A 13,346-nucleotide genomic window follows, 5' to 3' on the forward strand; every position below is an offset into this window, starting at 1 on the left:
AGGGACATCATTGTACATATCTACATGTACTCTGTAGCTTGTAAACTCCTTGAGGTTAGATCACCCCCTTTTTTCCCCAAGAGAGCTACAATATTTTTCATGTAGCAAGGGCCCAGTTATTCTTGCTAATTGAATACTTCGGTTCTAGGTGATTCAGAATTTTCTAAAGTATTAGATAATTCTCCTGTAAGCTTTGTGCCAAGTTCAAGTAGAAAATATAATTACTGTTCAAGTAAATATATAGAATAGACTTACCATGTAAATGGAAAGAGAAGAGTAATTGATTAGATCTTAGAGGTTTAACCCAATAAGCTGAAATTGCCAGTCAATTGAGGCCAAAGGGAGACACTGGGCTATATTATTAGCTAAGCTGATTTCTTTTGTTGTCCATCTCATTATAAAATTGTAGTTTTTAAACAATCTATTATTATCTTAACTATTTAACTTTTTCTGAACCCCAATCATATTTTGATGGGCTGGAATGGAGACAATATTGATTCAGGTTTTAGGATTGTTTCATTTGTAACATGTGCTCTCATAAAACTATTTAGTGGTATTTCTTTCACATTCAACACCAAGAAGGAAGCCCTGTATGTCCTGTGTGTTACTTTTTATAATCATATTTTTGGTGACTTTATAGATGAAGACAATGCCAGGGGATTATAGGAAACATTTAATTTAGCCTTCTTTTCTTATTGTTCAGGACCACATTGAAGCAAATCATATAACTAAATAATTTTGATATGCATTTACTATATCTGTTGATATCACACAGAGTTCATCTTTTAAAAATTAAATAATTTGTTACATTTGAAATAGATTAAAATAAGAAAGAAAATGAATGAAAAGTAAACACATGCTAAACTCAAATTTTTAGCCATTGTATATTTCCACCTTTTTTCAAATAAGCATACAAATTAAAAAAATAGCATTTATAAATTAGCTATCAGAAGAACTGAATTAGAAACTACTCTACTTAATATTCTACTACACATTACAAACACAGACTTCCTTGTGCATCTTTGCAAATGTATCCATTTATCTGTACACAGCAAATGCATTTATTAGCAACCTGTGAAAAGCTAACAAACTATCCTTGTAATTACCAATATAATTTTACCACATATTAAAAATGTCTGACAATTCTAATTACATTTGATATAAATACTAAGAAAAAGAATCCTGTTATACTAATGTTAGACCAGCTATTCCAGCTTCCTCCAGGGTAAACATGTAAAAATGGTTAAACAATAAATTTCTATGGCAACAACTTAAATTCTAGGATATTCTTAGTTACACCAGCAGCCACAGACGCTACTACTCTCTTTAAAGCAATGGAACAAAAAAAGATATCTCCTTCTTTCCTCCTTTTCCATCTGGTATAGCTAAAATCTCTTTTACTTTGATTAGCTATAACTGGAAACAAGATATCTCAACGAAAGCACATGGCAACTACAGTTGTATGAGCACTTTATGTAAAGGGAAAACAAAAACAAGAAGCTAAGTACTTCTAAATGAAAGTTACATGGTGAGCTTATATGTATTGGGTGTACTGTAAATTAACTAATATATATATAAACCATATGACATGTTAGTTTATGTATATGATTGTGATGGAAATACTTTATCAAAATAAATAAAACATTGATTAAATAATAAATGTACTTTCCATGAAATCATTGAATATCTTCTCTACATGGATTTTTAATGTGTATTGTTTTGTATTAAAATATATGATAGTCCTAACACTTTAGAGTCAATGTATAGACAATTTAAATTTAATGATTTGAATTCATATAATATACAAATTCATATAACATAGTCATCTTTTTCCTTATTTTTTGTCTTCTTTTACACTCCCAAAGAACACACTAAAGTTATCTCTTCTAAAAATAGGTCAATTTTCTTTTGTTGAAAAACATACTGGAAATATAAAAGGCCACCACTATGTAATCAATTAAGAAAATAAAACCAGGGTCCTTAATTTGTTATATTGCATATTTACAGATATATATTTAATATATGTATATATTAAGGGTAGCTTTTAAGAAGTTACCAGGTAAACATATATGACTATTCCATTCAAAGAATAAAGTTTTGGAAAATGAGAAAAATTGGGTTTAAATGCAGTTCCACTATTTACCAGGTATAGACTGAGTTATTGCTTACTCTCCTTAAACCTCAATTTTCTCATTGGTATAATGGAAATAGCAATATCTTATTAATTTATTCTGTGATTCTGAGGGGTAAATTAAATAATTATGTAAACCACTTAACATATACCTGGCACACAATGACCACTCAAAAACCATTGAAGCTAATATTTTTTAAATTATTTTACCCCTTTAACTTTGTCTTCTATAATGCAATTTATTTTTAATTAGTATGAAGTAAAATTCATGCCCCAATGCACACCTTCTAGCAGAAATTCTATTTTCCTAACTTAAACTCATCATGTATTAGTTTTAAAAATTACCGTCATGCCTCACTAGGTATCTTGCAAGTATCACATTCCACCAGAAACATAGAACAACTGACTTCTTTTATTTTCCTTATTAAGGTAACAATATGATTGAATATCCCCCTCTTCCAGCTTTTCCAACACAAATAAATCTGTTGCTTGCCTATCAGGAACCTAGTTGTCTCCCCATGAAAGAACTAAGGCCTTCTTATGAAAACTAAACAAATAAATGACAACCCATAATATTTGTCAGAGGATAGGAGGTTACAATTTTACTCCTATGAAATGCAGTCCACAAAAGAATCAAGAGAGAAAATGATGAATGGCCTTAGAAATAGTCATGGTTTATAATAAAGATTTTATTTAAAAAGCATTAAAATAAATAATACATAATCCAGAACATCACTGTCCTGGGAAATTACTTCTCTCTAGAATATGAGTTCTAGAAGGCAAATCTTCTTAAAACTGCTCTGGGGGTTTTCATTAGCTGATTCACAATCCTGAAGTAATTTTTTTTTTTTTTTAATCTGTGGTCTGCAATCTTTTAACATACTTTTCAAGGGTGGATATGTGGTGGAATGCAGACCTCATTAATATGTGTAGTTTTCTTTGCTTTTTGTGCCCTAACTGATGATAAAATAGACTGTTTAGAAATCCCAGAGGAATATGATTGAGACTAGAGTTACACTGGCTCATAAAATTCAAACAGTTCAACGCTTTTCTTGTTAATTACTGGGCCACAAGCAGAAATCCAAATGATGGGAGAGAAACACTTCTTTAGGATAATGATTGATTTCCATAAAGATGAGTGCTTTAACAAATTTCAATATGCAGTTGCTGGGGCGGGGAGGGTGGGTGGGCACTAATTAGTTTTACCGTTTTTTCAGCAGATGTTGAATTCAAAATGCCAGCAGCATCTCAAATGCCAGTCATTAGGTCTGTCTTTCATCGAAGAGTGCTGACCAATGAAACCTCCACTGTTTAATGAGACCGATCTAGGCAGAGTCAATTAAATCAAATCTCTACTAACATCCTTAACCTATCTGCAGCGTGTGCAGCAGCAGCAGAAGCCGCAGCGAGGGATTTCCAGTATTAATAAAGGGATTCACTGCCGCCAAAGGAGAGAGGGGGAAAAGGGAGCGGAGGGGGCGTGTTGGGGGAAAGACCTAACTTAACCACAGGGGAAAGCTCGAAAAGTCCGGGCGGGGAAGGAGGAGGAGGGGCAGCTAGGTAAAGGGTGAAAATCTAAGACAATTAGAGAGGCTTCCTAAAGCTCTTGAAGGGACCCACCCTTAATGTCCCCCTCCCGAGTCCCTTCCACTGCAAATCCAATTTACCAGTTGCAAATATGAAGCTGGAAAAATATAAGGACCCAGAGTTGAAAACATTTTCACTTTAATACTGAAAAAATATGCCATTATAAAATCCTCGAATAGAATTAGTAAGTTCCACGTGCTTTCTCGGTTCTTTTCTCCTACTTTGTAAGTAAGATTTACACCAGCACAGAATTGCTACCATAGGATCGCAGCCTAAGCACTAGAGTGACATTAATTGGTCATGCTTAACTGCCTCAAAATCTTTTTTTTTAATAATTACACTGATACTATAATAGAAATCATGGGTACTTATTTTACATTCAGATGGAAGGCATTATTGGATATGTATAGAAAAATATTCCCCCTCAAAAAAAAAAATCACCATCAAAATAAAAGAACCCAAAACAACCCATAAAAACTTTGCTCAACAAAATACATTTTTAACTCATAAAATGGACTGTGACTGGCCATGCAAATGTCTTAAATAAAACCTTTACATTTTTTTTTTCCACAGTAAACGTACGCTCTGAACTGCCTAAGGATCACAAATAATGGCGAAATGGCACTTTCTGATTATACTGTATTTTGTTTATAGAAAGTTTGATACGCTGGGACTTATCAGGTAAGAGGGTAGGTGCTGTGAACGTGACGGCGTCCCCAGTCGCTGGGAGGGCAGCTTCCCTGGAGCGCGTGGATTCCATGCGAGCCATGCAGCACTTTTTGTTTTTGTCAGAAGTCAAAGTTACTTATTTACAATACATTCATGCCTTCGTGCAACTGCCCATCCCTGCGTAGCCAGCAGGGAGCCATCACGCCCCCCTCCTCATGGGGCTAATCCACAGGGGAAAAATAGATATCTATCTCACTATATAGATGTGGGTATCTGTATATATGAATAGGACCTCGGTAGCCATCCCCTCTGGCCCCTCCTCCGAGGAGCTGTCAGTTCTCTGAGCAGGGCTCTTGCTGGGCTTTGTTAAAAGAGGCTGCAGCAAAAAGCGATTTGGCAGCGCTCTCCCAGCTCGCCACAGTCTGCTCTTTGTTTCCAGAAGGGAGCTAATGGGTCAGACCCTCTCAGTTGAGCGAGTTCACAGTTATTTATTTACTTATGTCCATCAAGCCTTGGGGCGCGCAGAACTTGGGTCTGAGCTCCTCTGACCCCCGGAGAGGCTGGAGGAGTCGGGGTGGAGGGGCATCGCCATGCCCCCTCCCCTCCTTTACCCGGATTGGGGTCTTAGTCTGAGAGCGAGTGGGAGCCACAGTCATACACTCTGTGGGCCCCATCTGCGTTGTAAGGCCCATTGTGCCAGTAGGAAGAGTCACAGACTGTCTGTAGGGAATTAATTTCGGACGCGGAGGAGTTGGCGTCCCTTCTCTTAGACCGCTTTCGATTCCTCAGGATAAACACGAGCATGCCCACCACAGTGAAGGCGGAGGTGACAAACACCAGCAGCAGTCCCGGGACCAACACGGAGATGGACACCCTGCTGGTGTCTAAGTAGGAGTTGGAGTGCGTCCCGGTCTCCGCCAACCCAGTGCTGTTTTTACTGTGCGAAGTTAACGTGGGCGAGATCCTCGCGTACAGCTGGGGGCAGATCTCGTCATTCGAGAGGAGCATGAAATCCTTCCTAAAGAAGTTCACTGGCGTCTCACACTTGAGGTCGCTCATCAGCACTTCGGAACCCAGGCGTTCTGCCCATTGCTTGAAAGGCACAATGGTGCAGGAACACTCCCAAGGGTTTCCATGCAAGTCTATCTGGATGATGGAGGTTAATTGGTCCAGCACCCCTGCCACCGGAAGGTACATGAAGTAATTGTTGTGTAGGCTGAGCTTAGAGAGCGAGACCCCAGCAAACACGTCCACTGGTAGGGACCTCAGCAAGTTGTTGTTGAGAATGAGGATCCTCAGTTTGGGCATGGCATTGAAGGTGCCGGGAAGGATGAGCTGGATCGCATTGTACTCCACGTTCAGGTACTCCAGGTTTTGCAGCCCGGCGAATTTCTCCCGGGACAATGTGTCCAGGTAGTTGCTATCCATATACAACCACCGGAGGTCCAAAAGGTTCTTAAAAGTGTTGTTCTCTACGGTGGCGATGTTATTGTTGCCCAGATCCAACAGAATGAGATTCTTGTAATCCACAAAGTGCGATTTTCGGATGCTATGGATCTTATTATCACGCAGGAAAAGCTCCTGCACATTGGAGAGCTTGGGCTTCAAATCAGCCAAACTGCTCACGTTCCGGTTATTGCAGTTCATCTTTAAACCCGACCCTGGGATGTGGTCGCAGCTGCAGCCCCCAGGGCAGGGCAGGCTGTTGGCTGGAGGTTTGTTTCTGCCGCCGGTCGCTATAGCTGCCGTGGGTCTAATTTTGATCTGCCAGTTGCCTGGGATCTTTGTACCTCCGTTTGGAGCCGACCCTGGGGTTGCGTGATCTTCTTGCCCATTTGTCTTGGAAGGAGTTGGCAGGGGGCCAGGAGCGAAAGTCTCTTCTTGGGCTGGGGGCGCTGGGAGACTAGAATCCACTCTGTTTTTCAAGGGACACAAGTCCTGTTCAGTGGTTTCATTGAGGTCTTTTCCCTGCAGTCTGGTGGGGGCTTCGCAGACCACTCTGCCGATCAGGGCATTTTTGGGAATGTTTTCCAGCCATTCTTTCAGGGAGAGCAGATCACAGGTGCAGTCCCACGGGTTATCCTCTAGCAGGATCTCAGCAATGCCAGGGATTTGCTCCAAGACCTCCTCATAGGGCAGCGTTTTCAGCCTGTTTCCCCTGAGGTCGAGGTGGGTGATGGGCACATACTGGAACACGTTGGCAGGTAGGGTGCTGATGAGATTGTCATTTAAAATGAGTACCTCCAGCTTGTTCAAGTCCTGGAAGGCCCCTGGGTCTATATCCCGTAATAAATTAAAATCAGCCTGGAGGTATTCCAGATCGTCCAGCCCCAGAAAAGTCTGCTTTCGAAAAGATTTGATCTTGTTGTTGTTGATGTGCAGCCTTTTCACCAGCTGCAGTCCCAGAAAAGCCCCAGGAACGATTTCATGCAAGCCATTGTTTTCCATGTGCAAACTAACCGCATTATAAAAGTTAGCGAACTCATTAGGGAAAAGTCGAGTGAGGGAATTGCCATGCAGAAATAGATGGTAAAACTGGGAAGTCGGGGCGGTGAAACGCTGCAGACTTGTAAAGCCCTTTTTTTCACAGTCTACGTGTAGGTCCCCTTCTATCTCATTGCAGGAACAGATCTTCTCTTTGCAAACGTCCCCTGTAACGTTTCCAGCAGCAAAACAAAGAGACGTCTCCAGCAACAGAATCCAAAGCAGCATTTTTAAAGCGAGCAATTCATCCCCGATCTCATCACAAAGTAACAGCGACCATCCTGCTCGCCACAGACACAATTCAAGTTCATTTAGTGCTCCAATGTCCGAACCCAGGGAAGGAGAAGAGAAGGGTTTGGGGGGGTGGGGGTGGATTCCTTCCTCCCTAACCCCCCCGCACTGCAACAACCCAGGCGCCAGTCAATAATTATATCTACAAACTATCCAGGCACGTAGTGCAAGGCAAGCAAAAAAAAAAAAAAAAAAAAAAAAAAAAAAAAAAAAAAAAAAAAGTAAAAAAAAATAACCCCACTCCCCCTCAACCCTTTAGAAATAAAGAAAAATAAGTTAAATATATACATAGAAATTAAAAATACACTCTTACAGAATCTCGTCTAGTGTTCCTCACTAATCAGGAAGGGAACAAGGCTAGTAATTAGAAGCAAGTGCATGTTAAGAGAAACAAGCAGAGGGTTTGCAGCGTAGTACAGCGCACTGCCTGTGCATGGCTGTGCGTCGGACTGACCTTGCCTCTTTGATACAAAGCAGGGTTTTCGGCGGCGCCTTCTGTTGTTGAGGCTGCTGCTGGAGTTCTCTCTGTGGCTGCGGGTTGCACAGGAGTCCCCCCGAGGTGCTGTCCAGTCCCCCCGGTGCTGAAATCACGCCCGACCGAAGGACTCACGCTGCCGAGCCAATGGCGCTGGAAAATTTCCGCAATCGTTGCGTTTGGTGGCTGACCATCCTTTTCCTTTCCTCCCCTTCAATTCTCTTCAGATTTTTCCCCCCCCGTGGGCTCCGGCTCTAGGTTACTAGCTCTTCTTTTCTTGTTCTCCTTCTCTTTCTTCTGCTCTTTCGGAATTACGTGGAGGGGGCGGAGGGCCGGGGGCGAGTTGTCTGAGGGAGAGAGAGAGCGCGAGAATGGGGAGGGGGAAGAAGAGAGTTGCTAAGAAGCTCTGCTCGTTCCAGCCTGGTGCACTCTGAAAGATCTGACACCCTCTGCTGATCTGCAGTAGCAAAAATCCATCTGGTGAGGGAATGCTGAAGGAAAAAAAAAAATCAATCCACGTACAGGGCAAGCGTTAAAAATGTGGGCATTAAAGGCTGTCGATCCACATAGACGCTTATTTTAAAAGGATTATTTAATTTTTTCGAGTGCTGGAAACTTTACCCTTTCCTTTCCTTAACGACCTCAGAGCCCCCGCTAGCTCCAGCATTTGGAAAGATTGCTTTTAAAACATTTATTTCCCGATGGCTTGAATAAAATTAGTGTCAGGGTGTCAAGCGAACAGCAATTTGAGGTAATTATACTGCACGCCATTTTCGTCGGTGCTTTAAGTGCATTTCTTCCTTCTCTGCAGTACAGTGTTTTATGCTATTTGAGGTCTTTGAAACCTTTTTTTTTTTTCTTTTTTGCATGTTGAATGTGGCTACTTGGAACATATATTCATATCATATATATTTAATATGATGAAATTGGGTTTGAATTTTTAGTACGAGATATGTAACTCTGGCATACACTTTTCTTTTTTAAACTTGGTATAGAATTTTAGTCAATTTGGTCGTTGAGAGTTAGGTTTCTCTGATGATATTTCTTGAATGTTACTTAAGTCTGCAAGGTGAAAACACAATGCACGCTCGCATCTTTGATTCCAGACCGAAAGCATTCACTGAGAACCGGAAAAGGAGGGAGGGGGCAGGGAAAAATCCCAATATGATTCGCGAGTGCTCTTAAAACTCCCCTGGCGGACTTGTGCACACACACTACACCGCACACACACAAGCACACTCCCACACACACACACACACACTTAACCTCACACTCATACACACTCACAAAGTTTCTACATCGGTTCGGAGGAATTTAAAATGCATTACAAGTAAATAACCAGTTGCATTTTGCTAGAGGGAGATAGCAATCTCCAGGCTCTAATGCTCAGTTGGAAGCTTATTTGCAGGTAGTAGCCAGTTCCTCTTTGCTGGGTCAGTAGTCCTGCCAGGGCACAATACTCAAAGCTTTTCCCAGAGAAGGAATCTCAGGGTTCTTCAAACTTAGATGTAGCTTATAAAAACCAAGTTCTACTAACATCTGGGAGGGGAGAGAATGTGGAAATGCAGCTTCTCTAAGAAGGCTGTTTTGCCAACTTAACCAGTTGACACCTTTTCCATCAATACTTTCTAAATATCGTGAGCATCATTTTAATGTTTGGAATTTGCAGGACTTAAAAAAATGTTATTTAGTCTCTTCCTTTAGTCTAAGCTGAGGTTATATGTTCACATCAGTTTCCCTTTTAATTAAGTCTTACACAAGTTGGACAGCTGTTACAAACCTGCTAATAAGCTGCATAAAAGATCAAATATTCAAGGATGTGTGCATTTTTGAAAAGGCTGGAGAGTGAAAGATTTGAGGGAAGGAATGGGGTTGTGAAAACTCAAGGAATTGTAGAGGAGATTTCTTTTTCTGGTCCAGAAGCTAAATATTGGGGAGGGACAGTTTTCATATCTATATATATTATTTTCAGATAATCAAATGTTGTGTTATCATCGTTGGGTGAAATTTAGTTGGGGGGACCAATGGATGAGGGTTCAGTTCACTCAGTGGTATGGTATGTTTGTGTGTAAGTGTGTGTGTATGAGAGTTGGCCTTTTGAAAGGCCGTTTTTTAGACAACCTATTATATTTCTAAAAATGATCCTGTTCTTATTCAATTAACCCATTACCACATGTAGAAAGGGGGAAAAGAGGTTAATCGGAAATCATTTCACTAAAATAATGCTGTACAATTGTGAACTGCAGATGTGGAGGAGGAGTTAAACCTAAGGGAAGAATATTTCTGTTTCTTTGTAATAGGACTCAGGTCTGAAACTTCTTGGCCCTTGAAACCACTCTGAGAAAGGAGGGCAGTTTCTGTGGTTGATGGGAGTAGGTAAGACTGTGAAGGAGAGACAAAAATGCTGGCTATTTAGGAAGAAAAATAATGATGGTAACCATCTAAAATCACACTTTGAAGCTTAATTGCTTACTTATTTATTCAATTTTATGTGAAGATACAGAAATAACACATTTAATTGACTTTAAGTGAACAGAATTGGACTAACAAGTAACTGATATTCAGAGTTCATCCCTCTTTACCCATAAAACTCAGTATCTTTCTCTCCTGATCGCTGCTTTCCTCTCAAAACACCAATTGCATTAGAAAACTTACTGGCAGGATTTTCCTATTTCAATATGTTCAAACTTTTTTTTTTTTTTTCCAATTCTGCCCTCCTCAAACAGTTTATTATCTCTATACTCTTTAAGAAAAGGATGTGGTATGGCCCAGATGAACAGCCAAAACTCAGAAAATATTAAGGTTAATATCACCTCTATGAAGATACCCACTAACAAATAGTAAGCAAAAAATAGAGGCACACACATGTAGTTCTATGCAAAATGCACCCTCATTAATGAGTTAACAAAATTCCTCTTAATTATTCACATAATAAATATATTTCAGATAAATAAAGCAGTCTAGAAAAGCACACCCACCCCTCCAAAAGCTAACTAATTCTTCAAGTGTAACAGTACATTTCTTGGTGGGCAATAAAAAAAAAAAAAGGAATGTGTATGTGACTTAAACATTTCTAATGCCTCAGGGGAACATTTCTTAGGCATGAACTCTTCTTAAAAGGGTTCTACTATGTCTATTTGAGCTCAAGTGAACTACTTCAATTGCTTTGCCTCTCATAACAGATGATCTCAGGAGCCAGAGATAAAGGACACTTCAGATGATGATGAGAATTGATAATATTTGCTCAGGGCTATAGCAGAAGTATTTCAATTTCATCATTAAATGTTCATTTTTTCTTATTCTTCCTCAAACAAGTTCATCCCTCAAGTGCCACAAGTTGGATGTAAATATCATAAAATCATTCAGATTAAGAAAGAAGTTTTTGGTTGATCATCTATTTTTTTTCAAAAATGACATGTTTCCAGATATTCCCATATGTGCACTGCATATTTAAGATGAAAAAGAAGAATTTAGAGCAAACATAAAGTTAATATATTTCTATTTTTCAGTTTATTTAATCCTCACAATAATTTTTTTAAATATTCAATTTTGATTTGAATTATAAAAGTAATATTTTTATGAAATACAAAATTATATATATAAGAGGTCCATTTTTAGATTTTCCTCATCCTACTACTTTTTATACTAGAGGGAAATACTGATAACTTGGTGTATAGTGATATCATTATCTTATTTTATAAGTGGAAACTGAAACTGAGGAATATTGGCCTATGTACCAAGATTAAATAACATCTACTGACTTTGCCAAAGATAACAAAGCTCCACACTCATGAGCTAAACTTTTACTCTCAGTTCTAAATCCCTATTTGTTCTAAATATGCAATGTTGTTATCTTAGTTAAGTTCTCCCTAGATTAGTTTCCTTACTAGTAAATTAAATCATTGGAGTGTGTGGGTTTTTTGGATCTCTTCAAGCTCTTTTTTTCTGAATCCAACACTTTAAAAAAAATAATATAACAAAAGGTCTGGTGCTTCTTGACTCCTTATACTTTTTACATTTGAATTTAGGATGTTTTGTTCAGGTATTTGCATATTCATTAGGGCTTGAAGCCAAGAATAAATGAAATAGTCACCATAAAATAGAATTCACTAGTTCTGAGCTTAATATACTATCTTTTCCTATTTTTTTTTTCCTATTTTTCATAAGATAAAAGAGTTGCTGGAATTCTTCCTTCTAACAGTTGTAACTAGGAGACAAGGACATACAGTTATACCTCTAAACTAATATGTTTAGAATGTAAGATTTCCCCCTATTTCTTCATATTTTCCTTTTGTAGATTATAAATAATATTCTAGGAATGGAGTATCAAGGTAATTATCACATTATGTGACTTCCAAAAGGCAAAACAATAACATATTTTAAAAATATTTCTTTTACAATATATTGATTTTAAAATTAGTTACTTTTATATATCATCAAATAAACAGCAAACAGTAGAACACAACAAAATACTTTTACTATTTTTATTTCGTGTTCTGAGGTATAATTTTTTTACATGTTCTTATTACTTTAAATTTATGTTGCTTTGTGTCAAGTTCAGCTATTTGGGGTGGAACTTATTTTCTCTTAAATTTTCATTTGTCTAATAAACTCATATGACTCACTAGTTTGGAACTATTGGAGAGAACATTGATCAAAAATATAAATTTATATGTAAGAAACTCAGTTTATTCCTTTTTTATTTTAACATGAGTCAGGCAACCAAAGTTATCTTATTATTCTTAGGTGTATACTATATAATGCTATACTATACTATGCTGAAATAAGGACATATATCTGTACAATTGTTTATTTTATTAATTGGTGCTTAATTATATACTGTTAAGAACTTATTCTCCTTTTTTAAAATATATTCTACCGGACCATGAATATACTCACTTATAGAAAGAAGAGTTCTTTTTGCTTCCTACAAAGTATGTATTATCGTTTGTAAGAGAAATAAATACCTATTACTTACATGGGTTTGGGAAATACTAAGAACAACAACAAATTAAAATCACAGAGTTGCAGAACTTAGAAATTAATATTGTGAACATATAACCATATGTTTTGTAATACACTTTTGACCCTTAATATTTATTTATGAGATTTTAAATGTTAATAAATATCTACTACTATATTATATTAGAGGCTGAATTTTTTGTATGACATAAAATAATTGACTAAACTATTTCCACACTGTTGAATATTTAGTTCTTTCTAAAAATTTTCCCATTTTATATTTTTGCCTCTTTTGTCAAAGATTAATTGACCTTAGGTGTCTGGGTTTATTTCTGGGTTCTATATTCTGTTCCATTTGTCTGTATGTCCATTCTGATACCAGTACCACACTGTCTTGGTTACTGTAGCTTTGTAATATTGCCAGAAGCCTGGGAGAGTTATGCCCCCTGCTTGGTTTTTGTTCCTCAGGATTGCTTGGCAATTCTATATCATTTATGGTTCCATGTAAATTTTTGGATTGCTTGTTCTAATTCTGTGAAAAATGTTATAGGTAATTTGATAGGGATTGCATTGAATCTGTAGATTGCTTTGGGTAGTATACCCATTTCTATGATATTAATTCTTCCAACCCAGGAGCATGGAGTTTCTTTCCATTTATTTTAATCCTCTTTAATTTCCTTGAATAATGTTTTATAGTTCTCAGCATATAAGTGTTTCACTTCCTTGGTCAGGCTTATCCCTAGATAT

General features: G+C 38.0%; 1 protein-coding gene across 1 annotated transcript; it reads right to left on the reverse strand.

The window, feature by feature from the left end:
- Nucleotides 1–740: 740 nt before the first annotated feature.
- On the reverse strand, nt 741–7,335 carry SLITRK1 (SLIT and NTRK like family member 1). The gene is given in 1 exon segment (NM_001308829.2): nt 741–7,335. A coding segment is annotated over 1 exon segment (2,088 nt). The 5' UTR covers nt 7,100–7,335; the 3' UTR covers nt 741–5,011.
- Nucleotides 7,336–13,346: the final 6,011 nt, after the last annotated feature.

This window comes from Sus scrofa, chromosome 11 (assembly GCF_054392235.1).
Source record: "Sus scrofa isolate SSC_HxYL_T2T_F1_AM1 chromosome 11, Sscrofa_HxYL_maternal_Yorkshire_Landrace_v2.0, whole genome shotgun sequence".
In the NCBI taxonomy this organism is placed as follows: domain Eukaryota; kingdom Metazoa; phylum Chordata; class Mammalia; order Artiodactyla; family Suidae; genus Sus; species Sus scrofa.